A 19523-nucleotide genomic window follows, 5' to 3' on the forward strand; every position below is an offset into this window, starting at 1 on the left:
GGGCAGGACCAGTCTGCGGAGTGTAGGTGGATGGAGCGAAGGCCGGAGCACCGCTTGTGGCACCAGGCGTTACACGTGGAGCACCAGAACGAGTAACATCGCTTTGTAACCGGGAGGGAGCAGACTGAGCAGGGGTCGTCGGCGGGGTCGAGGTTGGGATGGCGACCCGGGCCAGGGTTGGGATGGATACCCTGGGTCAGGAGGAGAAGGACGAAAAGGAAGAAAAGGTGAGAGGAGAGAAGGGCATAGTGTGCCTCAGGAAAGATAGGCGGCCAAAAAGTGGGTAGGGGGGAGGGGAGGCCAAGGTCCCCCGACCCTTGGTCGAAAAAATGAAGAAAGGGGCCTCCGTCCGGTAGCGATCCGGGCGGGGGGGCCTCTGCCGTTTGGCCTGGTCCGCGAGCAAGCCGGGCATCCGGCCGACGCGTAGGCCAGGGTACCCCCACGACGTAGACGCGGCAGAGATCGGGGGCTTTGGAAGCGGTCATCCAGGCGGGTGCAAAAAAGGTAGAGATTGTCCCTTTTATCAGCCCACGCTGTGCTCGAGTGTCATGAACAGAGATGATTTCGCAAAAGAAAACTGTCGTTTTCACCGTATCAAATCAAGAAAAAAGTAGAAAAACTGAAAAAACGAATAACAATGACGCGCTCTGGGAAGACAATGACGCGCTCTGGGAAGTTGCGGTGACGTACGGAGCCGAAATGAGCGGAGTCCATAGTGAAGGACAGACGACTTATCTACTCAAGTGTTTATAATAATAATAATAATAATAATAATAATAATAATAATAGCGCCTTCAGCGTTTACTAGGCCGTAAGCCTGTCGCCGATTCTTAACATCGCAGAACATTCACAGCATGTCGCGGTCTCGAACTCGCAACTCACTGCTCCAATTCTGCTGTGTTTAACCGTCCGGCCTCCTTGCCGATTCTGAACAGAAACTGGCGCACAGAGATATGATCGAACCCGCGCCTCTCTGCCCAGTCTTGGTACTCTGAACTTTAACCACTGGGCCACCCTGCCCAGAGCATCCAAGAAAATAAATCTTAAGATAGATCTTTGTGATTGCACTAACGTAATCACATCTAGGAAAGGAAATCCTGCATAGAGATATTGCAATGGAAGGATTCCAACATAATCGTGCGGACCGAATGGAAGGGAGAAAGAAGGGAGGAGTAATTGTTTCTCGTTGGAACTCCATAGTAATTAGCACGGTGAAATTTACAGCGAAATCTGGAAACTCTGATGGATTTGTTGAACACGAACTACTCCACATAAAAAACTCGACCTCTGCGTAGCCATAGTCTATAGGCCGCCTGCTTGCACATCAGAAAGTTTCAACGAAACCCCGAGGGAAATAGAGAGCAGGGTGGCTGGATTGAGAGTTCCAGACGCCAGCCTGATAATGGGGGGGGACTACAATCTCCCAGGAATCTGCTGGACAAGCCTGGGCGACATGCAGGTTGGTGACCGCAAAAGAAGTCAGGGAGCCATACTAGTGCAGTTTGCTGCAGATCACTTTCTCAGTCAGCAAGTACGGCTGCCAACATGGGAACACAATATCCTCGATCGCTTTTTACTAATAAAGAAAGAATGGTGGTTGACGTTCGGGTTGAAGAGACATCACTGTCCGAACACCGCCTGGTGATGGTAGATACGACAATTAGAACTTATACCCAGACCAGGTCTATACACCAAAAAGGACTGACACGACTTAGTCTCCACCATCGTAGAACGAATTTGGATGCAATTTAAAATTAATTTGACGAAACTGACTGGAGAAAAGAGCTTAATGAAAGGAATGCAGACGAAATTAACACAAAACTATGTGTAAAACTAGCACAGGAGTGTGTGCGTCATACCCCGAGTAAAAAGGGCCCTAAAGTCCGCTGCATTGATTGGCAATCCCTCATGAGAAAACGCAATCGATTTGCTTAAAAAATAGCTGAATCCACTGGTGATCTGAGATGACAGAGACTAGTAGATTTTCACAAGGAAACAGAACTCAGGTTATAGGACTTGCACAGGATGGAAGAACAAGCTGCTGAGAAGCGAGTGGTTCGCACAGGATGAAAGAACAAGCTTCTGAAGAGCGAGTGGTTGAGGTCATTAGAAAGAACCCCAAGTATTTTTTTAAATACGCTCAGTGCAAGTCTAAAATAAGGACGCCAGTGGACCCTCTGAAGGATAACGATATCCTTGTAAGAGACGACCAGGGCATGTGTGACTTACCGGGATCGAAGTTTGAATCAGTGTTCAGTAACTCCCGCTATTGAAGACAGGAGAATGAAACGAAGTTCTACGGGAGCTGCCATGTGGAATGGGGTTAAGGAGACCATCGAGTTTGGACCAGACAACATAGAAATAAGTAACAGAGAACTAGCAACGTTTTCAGCACCTGTACCCGATGGATTTCCGGCAGTGCTGCAGAATAAGTGTGTTAGAACACTTAAGGATCCGCTCACAATGCTCTGGAAAGCCTCGATGTTGGAGGGAATATTCCTGAGGACATCAAGGTAGGACTGATAACGTCAATCCACAAAGGAAACCCGAGGGACAGACCTCAGACCTCATGCTGAGCTGCATAATAATGGACAGCATGGTTTCCGGCGAAATCGTTCCAGTTTGTCACAGTTATTGAAGCTCCACCACCGCCTTGTTTGGCCCTACTGGAGGAGGGAGCTAGAGTGGGCGTTATATACCTGGACTTTGCTAAAGCTTTTGAATAAGTTGATCATGAGGTGCACTTCAGAAAGCTGAGTGAAATCTGCTTTGGAGTAGGCGGAAACCTGTTAGGACTTAGGATGGATCCATAACTTCCTTCCTTACAAATAGAGTAAAAGCTATCGCAATTGGAACTTGATATCGAGAGAAGCGAGGGTAAATAGGATTGCCAAAGACTTGATGCTAGGACCCATCCTCTTCCTCATACACATCGCCAACATCGACTCGGAGCTTACCCACGCATCTATATCGTCGTTTGCTGACTATATAGGAGTGCTGATAAGATCCCAGACGACTTAGACAGGGAAAGGTTACAGGATGACTTGTCGACAATAGAAGATTGGGCCTTAGTTAATAATTTGCAATTCAACGGCACCAGGTTTGAAGTAATGAGATACAGAGTCGGCACAGAGACCGGGATGTCGCATCTCTACTTGGCATCGGATGACACAGAAACTGATGAGAAGCAACATGTTCGAGATCTCGGAGAGTTGATGAGTACCAAAGCCATGTTCCGTGATCACATCGAGGAAATAGTTGCGCGAGGCGGTGAACGGATGGGATGGATCAGGCGGACATTTTGAACGGTGGATTTCGAGACCGCAGTGCCAATGATTACACTCTTCAGAGCCCTCGTGCTCCCCAATCTTGAATATTGTTGCCTGCTTTGGGCGCCGCTCAAGGTGGTCGCGGTGCCAAAACGGGAGGCAGTGCAGCGGACTTTCACTTCCAGGATCAACGGTATGAGGGAGCTAAAGTTGGACTACTGGAGAAGGTTGAAACACCTGGGACTGTACTCACTGGAGAGAAGAGAGATATATCATACTGCAATCATGGAAGATGATAGCAGGACTGGTTTCCAAATTTGAAAGTGAGACCTCCAGAATAGTGACATATTACAACGAAAGAGGATTAGACTGTTCAGAATTACCCCATTTATTAACCGAGCCGCGGCTAGAGTTCGGACTCTTCGTATGGGATCACTATCTGTGGTAGGACCGAGGCTGTTTAATGCTTTGCCAAAGGTGCTGAAAGAAGTAGAGTTCAACCTTGCGACCTTCAAAAGAAGACTGGACAAGTGGTGGAAAAGGATTCCGGATTACCCAGTTATGGGAAACTACACTCAGCAAGTGACCAGCAGCAGCATCTTGCATCAGCTGTCCCAAAGGAGGGCAGAAAGACCAAAAATTTCCAACATAACATCTGGGATCTGAGGGCGAGGATAGCTGCCTATCGACGACTATAGGCAGTTCTTCCCGACGGAGGACGACGAAGACGCTGCCACAGCGTAACCGTGGACTATAGACGGAGGACGACGAAGGCGGCGCATCAGCGTGACCGTGGACTACGAGATCCTAAACTCATCATAAGGTCCTAATAGACCAGAAATTCATTGTAGTGGACCAGCAATCCATTGTAATGGACACAATTCATTGTAACGGGCAGCAATCCATTGTGATGGACCAGCCATATAATGTAATGAACCAGCAATTCATTGTAATGGAACAGCAATCCTTTGTAATGGACCAGCAATTCATTGTAATGGACCAAAGATTCATTGTAATGAATCAGCAATCCATTTAAATGGACCAGCAATCCGTCGTAACGGGCCAGTAATCCATGGTCCTGTACCAGCAATCCATTGTAATGGACCAGCAATCCAGTGTAATGGACCAGCAATCCATTGTAATGTATCAGCAATCCATTGTAATGTATCAGCAATCTGTTGTAACAGACCAGCAATCTATTGTAATGGACCGGACATTGGACTTCTCTTGTAGACGTCGTCGGGATATGACGTGTCTCAGCCGGCTCTCACTGAAGTAAATCGTTGACGATTATTTCTCTTTGATGACCAGTTGTTAATTAATTGTACAGACAGGGCCTAAGTGATGTAATTCAGTGATTCGGCGGAAAACAAGGGAAGTCAGTAAAAAAAGAGTAAAAATAATATAATTTGTTCAGTGTAAACTGATGTTCAGAAAATTACTTTTTATACATAAAAAATACCCGACAAAAAATATCAGATCGGTAGAATGAAAATCTAGTATTCAATACGTGAAGCAGGGAAGTGTTTACATAAGTATCAAGTGTTTACATTAAATCAGTGAAACAAATAAGAGTGTTAAACTGTAGTAAGCGATGAAGCTGCATGTGTGCTCGAAGCCGAAAGTATTTATGACTTCCTGCCGAGCCTATATCGCGGTCTGCGGGCCCAACGTTTCGAGCTCAAGGTTTTGCGGCCAATGTCGGAGCTCAGTGTAAGCCAGGATATCCAGTGTAATAGTGTAAAATATTTAGTGTAATAATATAATAAGAAAAACAATGTAAGATGGCTAAATGCGTTGTGATGCAACCCCTATGAGTTCGTGCATAATTTTCAAGGAGCTTTGTAATGCGGCACGTGCACTACAGTGCAGCAAAAAAGTTATTCATTCATCTTATATGTAGCGAAATGCCGATATATTGCCTCGTTCGGTTCGATCACACCAGAGTTTTTTTAGGAATGTAAGAACTGTTTAATGAATACTTGCAAAAACTTCAAAGCGAAAAAACTTAGCGCAGCCATGAAAGAAAAATCTAAACTGGCGGGTTGCGTGCCCGGTGGTGCTGGCCCACCTTTCCCCATGCCACCTCATCTTTCTTGCAGCTAACTGTACCCATGCCTCTTCCCCTACCCCCTCCCCCACCTCTTTCCTCACTTCTAACCCTACACCTATCCCCAGCCTTACTCTTACCCTCAGCTCTTCCAGTGCACCAACATCTAATCCTATCGACATTCCTTCCTAAGAATTTGGCCCAAACACTACGATTACCTACGCTTCGGCTACCGCACTAACCCTGGAGAATGGCGACTTAGAAAATGACTTGCCATCATCCCTTCACTAATGCAATTCCAGATGCAGGGGCTGCTAAACCAGGGGCACCTGGCAGAACTGTGCCGCTGCAGGTAAGAACATCAAGAAGGGAAGAGTCTGGCATTCTGTTGGCTAACATAGAGAGGCTCTTCCCACAAAAAGCGCGCCACAAGATTGGCGTGCTGAGAGAGATGGCCGTCGAGGGTGGGTTCTTCATGATTGCACTAACGAGCACCTGAGGAAAGAGATCCTCGATGCAGAAATTGCAATTGATGAATTCCAACACTACCGTGTGGACCGGAAGGAAGGGAGAAAGAAGGACAGTGCTTCTTGCTTCTTCGCAAGAAGCACTGTAGAATTGAGATCAAAATCTGGAAACTCAGACGGCTTTGTTGAACACGTGCTCCTCCACTTAAAAAAAATTTGACCTGTGCTTAGTCCTAGTCTATAGACCTCCTGCTTGTCCACCGGAAAATTTTAACAAAACCCTCAATGAAATAAAGGCCGGGGTGGCTGAACTAGGTGACCCAGCACCCAGCCTGTTAATTGGGAGCACTTCAATCTCCCACGAATCAGTTGAACAAGCCCTATCGGCTTAGAGGTCGACGACCGTGACACAAGTCAAGAAGCCCAACTTGTGAAGTTTGCAGCGGAACACATGCTCAGTCAGCAAGTACGACTGCCGTTAAAGGGACACAATATTCTAGATCTCTTCTATACTAATAATGAAAGAATGGTGGTTGACGTTTGGGTTGACGAGAACTCACTGTTTGACCATCGCTTAGTGATGGTGGAAACGACAATTGGAATTGAAAACCAGCCCAGGGCCTATACTTTCAAAAAGAGTTAAGAGATCGTAATTCATCAGCCAATCATTGACGGCCTTTCAAGCAAAATCCACCAATTATAGACAAGAAATAGAGCATAAGTACTTACGTTCACTTAGAGAGTTTTGAAAGTATTGCACCAGGTCTATACCCGAAGAGGAACTGGCAGGACTTAACTTCCACAATCGAAGAACTGATCTGGTGGCAATTTTGAATGAAATTGACGAAATCAATTGGAGAGTTGAGTTTCACGAGATGAATGCAGAGAAAATCTACACAAAACTGTGTAAGAAACTAGCCCAGGTATGTGGGCGTCATACCCCGAGAAAAACAGGCCCAAAAGTCCGCAGCATTACGAGAAGCCGACGAAGCCTTAATGAGAAACGCAAGCGATAAAATAAACGAATAGCTGAATCCACTAGTGATATGAGGAGACTGAAGCTGGTAGATTTGCACTAGGAAATCGAACCCTGCAGGCTGCAGGACTCGCATAGGATGGAAGAACAAGCCGCTAAAGAGCGAGTGGTTAAGGTCATCAGAGAGAACCCTAAGTATTATTTTAAAAATGTCCATTCCATGGCTAAAATAAAGACGCAAGTGGGCCCGCTTAAGGGTAACGGAGTCACGGAGTCATTGTCGGAGATGACCGTGGCATGTGTGAGTTACTGGGATCACAGTTTGAATCAGTGTTCGGCAGCCCCCGCTACTCAAGGGAAGAGAATGAAAGTGGAGTTCTCCAGGAGCTGCCAGACGGAAGAGGGTTGGAGAACAATTAAGTTTGGACCAGAAGATATGGAAATAAGTATCATAGCACTGGTGACGTTTTTAGCGCCAGGACCCGATGGAATTCCGGCAGTGCTGCTGAAGAGCTGTGTTGCAGCACTGAAGGCTCCATTCATAATGCTCTGGAAAGCCTCGATGACGAAGGGAATTATTCCTGAGGGCCTACAAGTGGGACTGATAACGCCAATCCACAAAGGCTGTCTGAGGGACAGACACCAAAATTACAAACCTGTGACCTTGACCTCGCATATGAATTGTGTTAAAGCACTGAAGGCTCCGCTCACAATGCTCTGGAAAGCCTCGATGACGGTAGAAAATATTCTTGACGGCCGAAAAGTGGGACTGATAACGCCAATTAACAAAGGCGGTCCGCGAGACAGACATCAAAATTACAGACCTGCGACCTTGCTGATATGTGATCAAGGTTTTTGAGAAGGTAGGGGACTGGAGGCTGGTCCAGTATATGGGAGAGGCTGCACAGTATAATAATGGACAGCATGGTTTCCGGCGGAATCGTTCCAGTTTGTCACAGTTACTGGAGCACCATCACCGCCTGTTGGCTCAACTGGAGGAGGGAGCTGGCGTGGACGTAATTTACCTAGACTTTGCAAAAGCTATTGACGAAGTTGACCATGGAGTGCTCTTTAGAAAGCTGAGGCTGTTGGGAGTAGGAGGAAGCCAGAGAGAGTAAAAGCTGTGGCAATTGAAAACTCGGAATCGAGAGAAGCGAGGGTGAAAAGCGGAGTTCCAAAGGGCTCAGTGCTTAAGCCGATCCTCTTTCTCATCCACATTGCTGATAGCGACTCGGAGTTTACATATGCATCTACATCGTCATTTGCGGACGATACAAGAGTGCAGATGAAGATCACAGATGACCTACAGGTTTGAAGGATGACTTTTCGACAATCTACGATTGGGCCCCAGTGAACAATATGCAGTTCAACTGCACCAAAGTCTAAGTAATGAATTACAGAATCCGCAGAGAGATCGGGATGCCACATCGCTACATGGCATCAGATGCACAGAAATTGAGGAGAAGCAAACTAGTTCGAGATCTAGGAGTGTTGTGCCGCATACTTCGATAATAATAAAATCTTCTCCTGTAGGTGGAGTTACAGCCACCAGGATTTGGCTGTATATATTTGTTAAAACTGCAAGGAACCAGAAAACAGGAATCAATTCTAAAAGCTACATTTCCCTTCTATTGTTTCACTATTCACAAGCCAAGGTCGTTTAAAATAAAAATGAACAAAGCAATAAATACATCATCACTTCTCTTAAAAACTTACGACAATGTTGCTTCGGGCTAGTTCAACGTTAACTTTTTTATTTGCAAAAGCTCCCGAAAACGCATTAAAAGATGTTGCCACTAGCAGGGACATAAAAATTTCTCTGAATAAATAAACTCGTGTTTCACACGCGACGGAGTGTAGGTGAGTACCGAAGCCACGTTCGATGCCCACTCCTAATAAATAGTCACCCGCAGCATGAATTGCTGATTTTTTTTAATTTAAGGCCTCCCACACTCACCATTCCAACAAAAAAAGAATTGATTTTATTAATTAAAAACAGGGAATGGTTTCATGTCAATGATCAGGGCCCCGACCTTAACGCCTCTGATGGTGGCCTACACCTGTCTCTTATACACATCTAGATGTGTATAAGAGACAGATCACATTCCTGTCACGTGACAGCAGGTCACATTCCTGTCACGTGACAGCAGGTAACATTCCTGTCACATGACCTGTCTCTTATACACATCTAGATGTGTATAAGAGACAGTGATTACACTCTTCAGAGCCCTCGTGCTCCCCAATCTTGAGTATTGCTGCTAACTTTGGTCGCCACTCAAGGCGGGTGCGGTGCGGAAACTGGAGGCGGTGCAGCAGACCTTCACGTACAGGATCAGCGGCATGAAGGAGCTGGACCTGAACTACTGGGAAAGGCTGAAACACCCTGGACTGTACTCACTGAAGAGGAGAAAAACGAGGTATATCATACAGTACACTTGGAAGATAATAACCGGACTGGCTACCAACTTTGAGAGTGAGACCTGCAGAATAGAGACATATTACCACGAAAGGAGGGGGAGACGGTGCAGGATTCCCCCATTTAATAACCGAGCCGCGGCCAGAGTACAGACTCATCGTTAGGAATCACTGTCCTTGGCATGACCGAGGCTCTTTAATGCCTTGCCAAAAGTTCTGATAGGAGAGAAGTTCACCCTTGCAACATTCAAGAGACGACTGGAAAATTGTTTGAGAAAGATCCCGAATTGTCCAGTAATGGAAAACTACCCTCAGGAAGTGACAAACAACAGCATTTTGCACCAGCTGCGCAAAGGAGGGCAAATATGCGGAATACGTCCAACGTTACATCCGGAACCCGAGGGCAGGGTGACCTGCCTAGCGACGACTTGGAGACGGAGAACAACGAAGGCGGCGCATCAGCGTGACCGGAGACTAGGAAGTCCCAAACTCTTTATAAGGTCATAAGATAAGGACCGGTAATCCACTGTAATGGACCAACAATTCATTGTAATGGTCAAGCAAACCATTGTAATGGACCAGCAATTCATTGTAACGAACTAGCAATTCATTGTAATGGTCAAGCCATCCATTTTAATAGAGCAGCAATCCATTGTAATGGACCAGCAATTCATTGTAATGGCCATGCAATCCATTGTAATGGACCAGCAACCCATTGTAATGGACCAGCAATTCATTGTAATGGCCAAGCACTCCATTGTAAAGGACCAGCAATCCATTGTAATGGACCAGCAATCGATCTCAGCTACCCCAGTAACGCCTGATGGTCGGGCAGGAGGATGTGGTGGGTAGGGGTTAAGGTGTAAAGGTGGAGAATTGGGGCAGGGGTTTGTGGTAGAAAAGGGGTGGTGGAAGTCGGGGTGTGGAGTTGTGAAGATGTGGTTGTAAGGTGTTATGGGTGTAGGGGCGGGGGTGGGGGTGTGGGTGTGCAGGCACGAGTTTGCCACTCACGGCATTCGCCAAGAAGCTCCCCCCGCCTGCTCCTCCCCTCTATCCCTCACCCTCCTGTATTCCTTTCGTCGTCCTGATGGTTGAACCCGAGAACATCGACGGCATCACCTGCATGGTTCTCATCTGCACCTGCATGATAGTTACTTGCACCTGCTGGGTTTTTACCTGCACCTACAGTGTTCTTAATTGCGCCTGCAGATTCTTACCTGCACCTGAAGGGTTCCTATTGCACCTTCGGGTCCTAAACTGCACCTAAATGGTTCTTACTTGCACCTGCAGTTTCTCGCATGCACCTGTAGTTTCTTACCTGCACCTACACGTTATTAACTGCACCTGTAGGTTCTTAACAGCACCTGTAGGTTTTCAACTGCACCTGCTGGTTCATACCTGCACCGTCTATCTCTTACCCGCTGTCGCGCAGCGGCAGGAGGAGGTCGTCGTGGAGCTCACAGTCGTCAGGGCGGTACAGCCATAGGTCGACCTCTACGCCCTCTGCCGCCGCCACGAGTGCCCCCCACGGCACCTTCCTCAGGGCCGCGGCCTCCATGTTCACCTTCACCATAGATGGCAAAGAGTGGTGGAGCATGGCTGCTACAGCGGCCACATGGCGACCTGTGGGTAACCATAACGTGACCACCAAAGTATGGCAGTTACAGCGGCCACATGGCGACCTACGGGCAACCATAACGTGACCATCAAAGCCAAAAAAAGAAAAAAACTCCTCGTGGAATTCAGCCTAAAGTTATAATTTGCCAGAAGTTAAAAAAACTTAGCCATAACTGCACTGTCTATCCACTGTGCCTTTTTTTACTCCGCCGAGCTTAATCTTGGGTACACACGCATCAACTGCAGACATAACCATGTCTTTGAGAAATGAACATGAATCAGCCACAATCATGTCCTTAATACAGTCCGAAATATTCGCCGCGCTCAATGCATCACGGAGTTTAACATAATCGCCTTTCGCCTAATTCAAACGTTCAAGACGACTGGACAGACGTAATTTCTGTGTATCACCTAATACTGAAAAACATTGATTGGTGGTAGCTTTAACTCAATGTAGCTTCGTGGCGGAGCTCATCTGACATTGACTCTTCACTGGTAAACTCTAGATCTAAAATATTTGGTGTCGTTTAATCCCTAAAATGGGCTGACTTGGTGATGTTCTGGATTAAAAATGAGTCTCGCACAGACCCCAAGAACAAGGATGCTTGGTGATTTACATCTCTTGGAGAGGATTCATTCTGTCTATTTCTGGATGGTTAAAGTCACCAACGATCAACGTATCCCACCTACAAAGTCCGACTCTTTAAAAGGCTGTATAGTGCTTTATCATTATCAGAGAGACTGTTTGGTGATCTATATACTGTGAGAAATTCCTCATTTCCCACCGTTAATTAGTATATATGCTACGGTTTGTTTATAAGATCTATTATTAACCGAATTATCTTACTTCTAGAATCCGATTCTCTAACTTCAGCCAAAGAATAAGCATTACCCGTAGTCTAAATTAGAGGTTCTGCCGCGGATCTTATCAGTCCTCATCAGCATCAGTTATCGTTTGTCTCACATTATACGTGCCGCCAGTGACCACATCTGTGTTAAAATCTCGAAATCTCGGTATTCTTGACTAGATTCAAAAGACTGACATTTTTGCAGTTATCATTGCCGTTTTGCCACTTATATCAGCCATTCAACCGTACCGATTGTCAACTTACCTTCTTCAACGTTCAAGTATTTCTACCATCTTACTTTAAATCTGTTTCTCTATCCCTTGGTTTGTATGAATGTCGTGTGAATTTCGTTATGTTTATTTATTTTTGCTCTATTAAATTCATTTGTCAAATCTGTTAGGAAGTTGGACCTAGTTTAAGGATACAATCAAACTTACTGAAATTCAAATATCATGCTTTAAATTAAAATGCTAATTCTTTCAAATCAAATCGACTACTTTTTTGATGTTCTTCGCTCTAGAAGTGCGTTATTTACTTTACGTGACATGCGAAGATCATTATTCAAACCTTAGTCTTAAGTCTATTTCTCTAATTTCTAAAGCATCAAAACCTATCAATCATTCTTCCTTCATAAAGTGATTACCACACTGGGCATTTAAACCTCAGGTTCGTAGTGTTTTCCGTGCAAAAGTGAAATTTTGATCATTTATTTAAACTATACTTTGTTGAAAGTTTCGCAAGATTTATAATTTGAATTCATTCGCAAGATTTATAATTTGAATTCATTCGCAAGATTTATAATTTGAATTCATTCGCAAGATTTATAATTTGAATTCACTTCTTTACAGTATCCGAACCCGAGACTGGCTGGCCTTAATTTATTTGTACGTCACGCATTCGTCACCACTTTCTTTCATCGAGTGAACAACCCGCCATCTTCACCTTCACGTTCCCATATACTGAAGATTGCACTTTTGGATTCGGTTCTCATTGACTATTTTCGCCTTTACTATGAAGAAGAATCATTAAAAGCCACTCAAAATTTTGTTTGATGAATAATTAAAATAAAAGCTTCTTAGATTAGTTCTTTAATTAAATCCCTGTCGATTGTGTGAAAACCTCACAATACGACGCATATGGGGAGGCTATCCTACTACTTTAGAGAATGTTCGTACCACATTGATTCTCTACCCGATTGTTGCTCTGCAGATAACTTAACTTGCTCGCCCTCATAAAAGGTTCTAACCCCCAGTGCTACACTTCTACTGTACAACTCTTCATTTACGTCATGAAATAATCAAACCATGGCAACTAATATTCAACAGGTACAATATCCCCCGTGATTTTAGGGAGTGTTTCAGTAATACAAATAATGTTTATGCACTCGTTTGCGATCACAGTTAACAGTTCACTTTTTTGTTCAAACAGAATCCGAGCTCGTGTGAAATATTTTAAATATTCTGTGCACTTTCACTCTGATGTATGCCGTTATTTCTTACATTACATTATTTGCCGTTATACTTGATATATGAAAATCATTCCCACTGTTTACTTGGCTTCCAGCTCCTCTGGCTGACCGTGAGCACTGAGAGGAGCAACCCTCTACCGCCCCGTGTCACTGTCCGGGAACATAACTTTTACATTGAAATTATGCGCCAGTTATTGACTGTAGCGACCTGACGACGGTTGTTCCTTGCAGAGGACATGTTAAAGTTGTCGTACACGGCAGCAACCGTCAATGGAAGTGGTTTTGCGCTCAGTGGATAGTTATACGTTTCAAGGGTCGGAGGTGTGACAATTATTCTCCGGTTTGCCATCTTTACCTAATCATGGACGAAAACAATGGTGAGTTATGATGCTGCGAATTTTTGTAAGCTGTTCTCATGAATCTAGGTCATGTTTGATGTATTCGGTTTCTCTTTTAACTTTACAATAAACATTTTTTGTATGATTCATTGTTTGTCACTAAGAGGGAACATCAGGCTCTCCACTGCATTTATTGTCTGTCACTGAGGAGGAACAACCGTCAGGTGATTGTATCATGTGACATTTATGAAAAACTGCATGGTACAATATTATATATGCACGCGTAATCAGGTGACTACATAGTTTTTGAACGATAAAATGCATTGAGTTTTTGATTATAATTCCATGAAATACTTTCATTGGATGTACATAATCAACATATAATCCGAATTCTCGAAATCAATTCAAATTTTCACTTTCTCTTTATTTCCAGATATTTTTCAACCAAATTCATTCTATGGGCGAAAAACTGCAATGAAAATGCAAGAATCAGCTAGAGACAGTGATGGTCCTAGCGATTGTGACGGAGAAGATGAAGAAGTTGGGGACCTAACTTTTCCTCCTGTACAAATTGAATTAGATATTGAAGACGAGGATCATGATTATGAGCCCAGTGATGAATTTACTAACGATGAAACTGTAGTTATGGAACTACAGGCTGATGAAAGCACCGGCTCGTCCAGAGCTACACGGACAAGGAGGCATATTTTAACCCCGCAGTGGTACAATAAAGACAGTGGGTGCACTCAAGAACCTGAGTATCATGCTGCCAACTGGGACCGAACCCTGCTGTCATGAAGTGCAACATCCGTACGAATATTTCAAGTCCATCATTACTGACTCGTTTCTAGAACTGGTTGTCGAACAATCAAACCTTTATTCTGTGCAAAAAAAATGTGAATAAACCTTTGGGGCTTACGGAGAATGTGCTCGAAGAGTGGATTGCCTTCGTAATGTATTTTTCTATAATGAACGTATCTGACACACGAATGTATTGGTGCCGTAAACTTCATCACTTCATGGTTGTGGCCCCCACAGTGATGAGCAGGAATAGATTTGAAGCAATTAAAACTCACTTCCACATGAGTGACAACAGCCAAATAGCAAATCAATGTGATAAAATGTTCAAAGTAAAACCAATGATTGAACATCTTCGACAAAAATTTCAGAAAATTACAATGCAGCAAGAACTATGCATTGATGAACAACTTGTTCCCTTCAAAGGAAGAAGCCAACTGAAGCAATACATCCCAAGTAAGCCGCATAAGTGGGGATATAAGATAAAATAAACGCCTGGAAACTATACAAAAGGGATGCTGAAGATTTGAACCTTCAAAGAAAAGACATTCTACCTCTGGCTCACTTCAAATTAACGGTTGCTAGTGCACTAACAGCGAAGGGTAAAGCACGACCAGCAAAGCGTGGAAGGCCATCACCATATGAAAGTCAGAGTTCAACCCCCAAACGTCTTCGATCTGGTCCCGAGAACATTGTACGTTTTGACCAAATTGGCCACTTTCCTGTTTTAGAAAAAAACAGAAACAGGTGCAAAAAGGACAAATGTACCGGTTTCAAGTCAGAAAATCTTGGTACAGTACATTTTTGTCATTACCTGATTGTTTTTCCATCCTCATATTATAACAATCTAGTTCAAATCAAAATATAATACCTTATGTTTGTATGTATGCCTGATGTTCCTCAAGAGTGACACTTATATTACTGCCTTCTGGTGACCAATGTTCCCCCTGGGTGACATGTTATATATTTTTTCACTAAGCGTCAAAATGAAAAAGTTATATAGATATGATCTTATTGCATCATCAGTAACACGATAGAAAGAAGAAAAAATTTTTTTCAGGAAGCTTATATCAGACGGTAGAAGGCTAAAGGGGTGCAATCCTCCTTCACAAAAACGGACTTGAACTCAGCGGATTTTCCTAGTTTTCTTGCTGCCCTCAGTACGCTCCAAATCTGTGCAGGATCCTTTCCAGTCACTAACAGAGGTGTTGGCAGCAGTGCCCTTCACGAGTGTAGCCTCTTGCACGATGTAATGGCAACCGGTATGGTGAGTGCCTTACTACAGCGGTCTGCAATAAATGCGGTATCAGTCATCACTCGGACCTTCGTATCTGATGCGGTACTTTCCGGAATATTAAACCACACAAGACACAAGATTAGACTTCCTACGGCCTCTGTCAAGCAATTCACGAGAGCTTTCGCTGGTGACTTCGGATAAATCTATTCTCTGGTTCTTTACTTTCATTTTTCTGTATTTTTCAGCTAAGGATTCACTTAAGTAAGCTCATTGCATAGCAAGCTCAATCTTTCACTCAACGAGCGCACCATCTCACTCAAGGAGTTTACTACATCATTCAACGATTTCGACTCATTCCCTGTTCTTCCGGTTTTTTCAGCACCAAGAGTTGGTTTTCCGCATTCGCGACAAAACCAATGAAGTAATTTAGTTTTCTAGAGTAATGAGTACTCCTCAGAGCTCAACTTCGAACAGCTGATATAACTGAAATCTTCGCAACGTTCGCAGGTGATCATCTTATCAACCTCGCTCACAAAGATCTCTTTGCAGTACTTGCAAACTTTCGGCTCTAGCTGAGCTAATTTGATTTTTATTTGTGTCTAGAGTGCTTTTCGACTACCCTTTTCTTCTCTGTCCAGCCATCGTAGAATGCACGGAAAAATCTCTTAAAACTTAGAAAAGTAACCTAGAAAAACTTTAAAACTGAATTAAGTTGAGTAGAGTTAAACGTCCATCGAAAATACCGATTCCACGGAACAGCTGACGAGGAAGCGGCGGGGTGGGCTGGGACGTGAATGGTACGACGTGACAGACAGCTAGAGTGGGGGAGGGGTAGGCTAGAGGCGACGGAGCCGGGCTCGAGAAATTTAGGCTTGGCCAAAAGCTACGATGCGCACAACACTCTATCCTCACTCACTTGTTTACCCATGTTTTTCATTAAGAAAAACGGAGTCACTTGTTACTCGCTTTCCGCTTTCACTCTTTAATCGCATTCTCATTCACTAATTTCACTTAAGTCTTTTTCCTGAAACACATTAGCACAAAATGCGTAAATATTATAAAAAAGCATAGTGCCAAAGGCAGTTTCGAGCTCGCGCAACACGCACGTCCGCCTTGAGCCACAGCGCAACCGCGACTCCTGAGTGAAGCCTGAGTTTATTGCGGTAAAGGTTCTGTATCAGACTGGTGCTTACCGTATTGTATTGTATTGTACTGCATTGTATTGTTGTAACTGCTGAATAACAGTTTAGGGTGCTTACGTACTCTTCTAACAATGGCCTTCACGTTGAACTGACCACTGCGTGTAATTAATACAAGTAGCCAATGAAATAGAAAAGGGGAAAAAAATTTTCATTATCAATCTGTACTACAGGATCAAAAAGAGGTCACAGGCTACCGCTGGTAATTATTTTACATTGGTCTATAAAAGGTGACAGAGCGTAATTACACGGCGATATTTAACAGGACTAATTACATTGAACGATGAGCTCAATAATCAGCGTACCCGCTCCACACCGCAATGACCGGCGTCGGGACCAAGAATATCGCGTACAAGCAGCGCAAAGAGAACTAGTTAACTAAGTAACGAAAACTAAGCGCTATGTGCTGAAGCTGCGGTTACAGTAATTTGTGTTGTATTGCACTGTATTGTATTTTATTGTTTTGTATTGTGTTGTATTGTACTGCATTGTATTGTACTGCAATGTATAGTATTGTATTGTACTGCACTATATTGTATTTTATTGCACTGTATTGTATTGTCACCACCACACCCAAAACGAGTTAACATCTTTCACCACACCCAAACGAGTGAACATCGCCCACTGCACCCAACACGAATGATCGTCACGCACCACACTCAACACTAGTGAACGTCACCCACCATACCAAACTCGAGCGAACGTCACCCACCACCTGCAAAACGAGTGAACATCACCCACCACACCCAACACGAGAGGATGTCACGCACCTCACCAAAAATGAGTGAACATCACCCACCACACCCCAAATTAATGAACGTCGCCCATCACACCCAACATGGGTGTACGTCACCCACCATCCTCGACGACCCAATTCTTGCCCCCGGCGAGCTCGCCCAATATCCCAGCGTCAGGGCAGCGCGCGACGCAGTCCGTCACATCGCGGGCGTCGGTGACACCGGCGTCGTGGAGCGCCTCCTTCAGCTGCGGCCACCACCGTTTGAGGTGGCGTGGGCTATCCCTGCTCAGCGCCTGCACCACATACAGCAGCACCTCCCGCAGCCTGTGAGAGACATGTGGTTGGGGATTCAATAGTGGAGTCGGATCTGTACGTTGAATGCAGCGACAGTTGTAATGCTTTGATTTTCGATTGTATTATGTTAAAAGAACTGGGCGCGTTGTTCCAATGGACATTTCTGTTTCCTGGTAATATTGATCATGCTGCACTCAAGTCATGTTTGTCTTTATTGTCATACCAGCTCATACCATTAGAGCGGCATGCAGCTCATGCCATCAGAGCGGCTTGCAGCTCATGCCATCTGAAGGGCTTACAGTTCATGCCTTCAGAACGGATTTAAGCTTATGCCATCAGAGCGGTATGCAGCTCATGCCATCAGAACGGCTTGCAGTTCGTACCACCAGAGCGGCATGCAGCTCATGCAATTAGAGCGGCATGAAACTCGCGCCATCGGAGCGGCATGCAGCTTATGCCATTGGAGCAGCTTGCAGCTCATGCCATTAGAGCGGCCTGCAGCTCATGCCATCAGAGAGGCTTGCAGCTAATTGCCATCAGAGCGGCTTGCAGCTCATGCCATCGGAGTGGCATACAGCTCATGCCATCAGAGCGGCTTGCAGCTCATGCCAACAGAGTGGCATGCAGCTCTTGCCATCAGAGCAACATGAATCACATGCCATCGGAGCAGCTTGCAGCTCATGCCATCAGAGCGGCATGCAGCTCATGCCATCAGAATGACATGCAGCTCATGTCATCAGCGAGGCTCGCAACTCATGACAGCTCATACTAAGTCAGATTGAAAATACAATATTAAGTAGGGAGGGTGAATACAATAGTAAGAAGGAGGGTTTATACGATAGTTCTTTAAGTGAGTATATATACTTAATATATAAGTATTATACTACTATCATAAGCACGTTCGAGCTGTGATCGAGAACGGATACACGTGTTTGTGGTCCCCAACTTTTAAATTTTACCGTTCCTTTTCGGAGTTCTTTTTGCATTTCTTTTTTGTGGACCGTGTCAGTGAATGACCGAATTTCAGTGAAGTCAGTAGAAGAGAGTTTGAATAGAAAGAATCAAGCGGATAGTAAAACTGTTTTCATCTTGAATAATGCAGGTTTATGAAAAAAAGTTAGGGAAAGTGTGCAGCAGAACCTCATGACAAAATACTTTAAAATGTTTTTACACGAACTCCGACTCTGCTTTGAATAAAATACGTGAACTTCTATCGGTGATGGAGAGCGAGTGCCCAGACATTATTTATATTACAGAAACACTGCCTAAAAATAACGGTGGGAATATTATACCAGTTGAGTTTCAGTTGCCAGGTTATGATTGTTTTCACAACATAGGCGAAGAGCAGTGCAGCAGAGGTGTAGCGTTGTGGGTCAAAACCTTTTATAGGGGCTTAGAATGTGAAGTTGTCTAAGGAGCACCATTCAGCTAGAGAATCAGGGTGGTGCGAACTTTCTCTCATAGGCAATGATAGCTTCCTCATAGGCGTCGCGTACAGATCACCAAACAGTTCGTCTGTTAACGATAAAGACAGTTAACAGTCTTTTACCGAACATGACTTTCCGTTGGTCACACACGTTGATTGTTGGTGATTTTAATCATCCAGAACTAGGCTGGACGGTAGGATCCTCTCCAAGAGAAGGCAATCACTCCGCATCCTTGTTCATAAAGTCTACGAGAGAGTCAATTATAAATAGGAGAGTAAATAAAATAGTAATTAGGAGGGTAAATACGATTGTAAGTAGTAATGAAAATACAATAGTAAGTTGGAAAGTAAACACAATGGTAAGCAGGATGGTAACTACAAT

The 19523-nt window shown here is 44.4% G+C and overlaps 1 protein-coding gene across 1 annotated transcript in view; it reads right to left on the reverse strand.

Moving 5' to 3' along the window:
- LOC125177829 overlaps positions 1–18957 on the reverse strand; it is a 25846-nt gene extending 6889 nt beyond the window's left edge. The window contains exons 1-3 of the mRNA XM_047880307.1: positions 18893–18957; positions 17540–17745; positions 10596–10800 (exon numbers count right to left, since the gene is read on the reverse strand). Coding sequence (XP_047736263.1) covers positions 10596–10800; positions 17540–17745; positions 18893–18957 — 476 coding nt within the window. The remainder of the gene's footprint in view (positions 1–10595; positions 10801–17539; positions 17746–18892) is intronic.
- Between the last annotated feature and the right edge of the window lie 566 nt (positions 18958–19523).

Source organism: Hyalella azteca, unplaced genomic scaffold (assembly GCF_000764305.2).
Source record: "Hyalella azteca isolate HAZT.00-mixed unplaced genomic scaffold, Hazt_2.0.2 contig5156, whole genome shotgun sequence".
Classification (NCBI taxonomy): Eukaryota; Metazoa; Arthropoda; class Malacostraca; order Amphipoda; family Hyalellidae; genus Hyalella; species Hyalella azteca.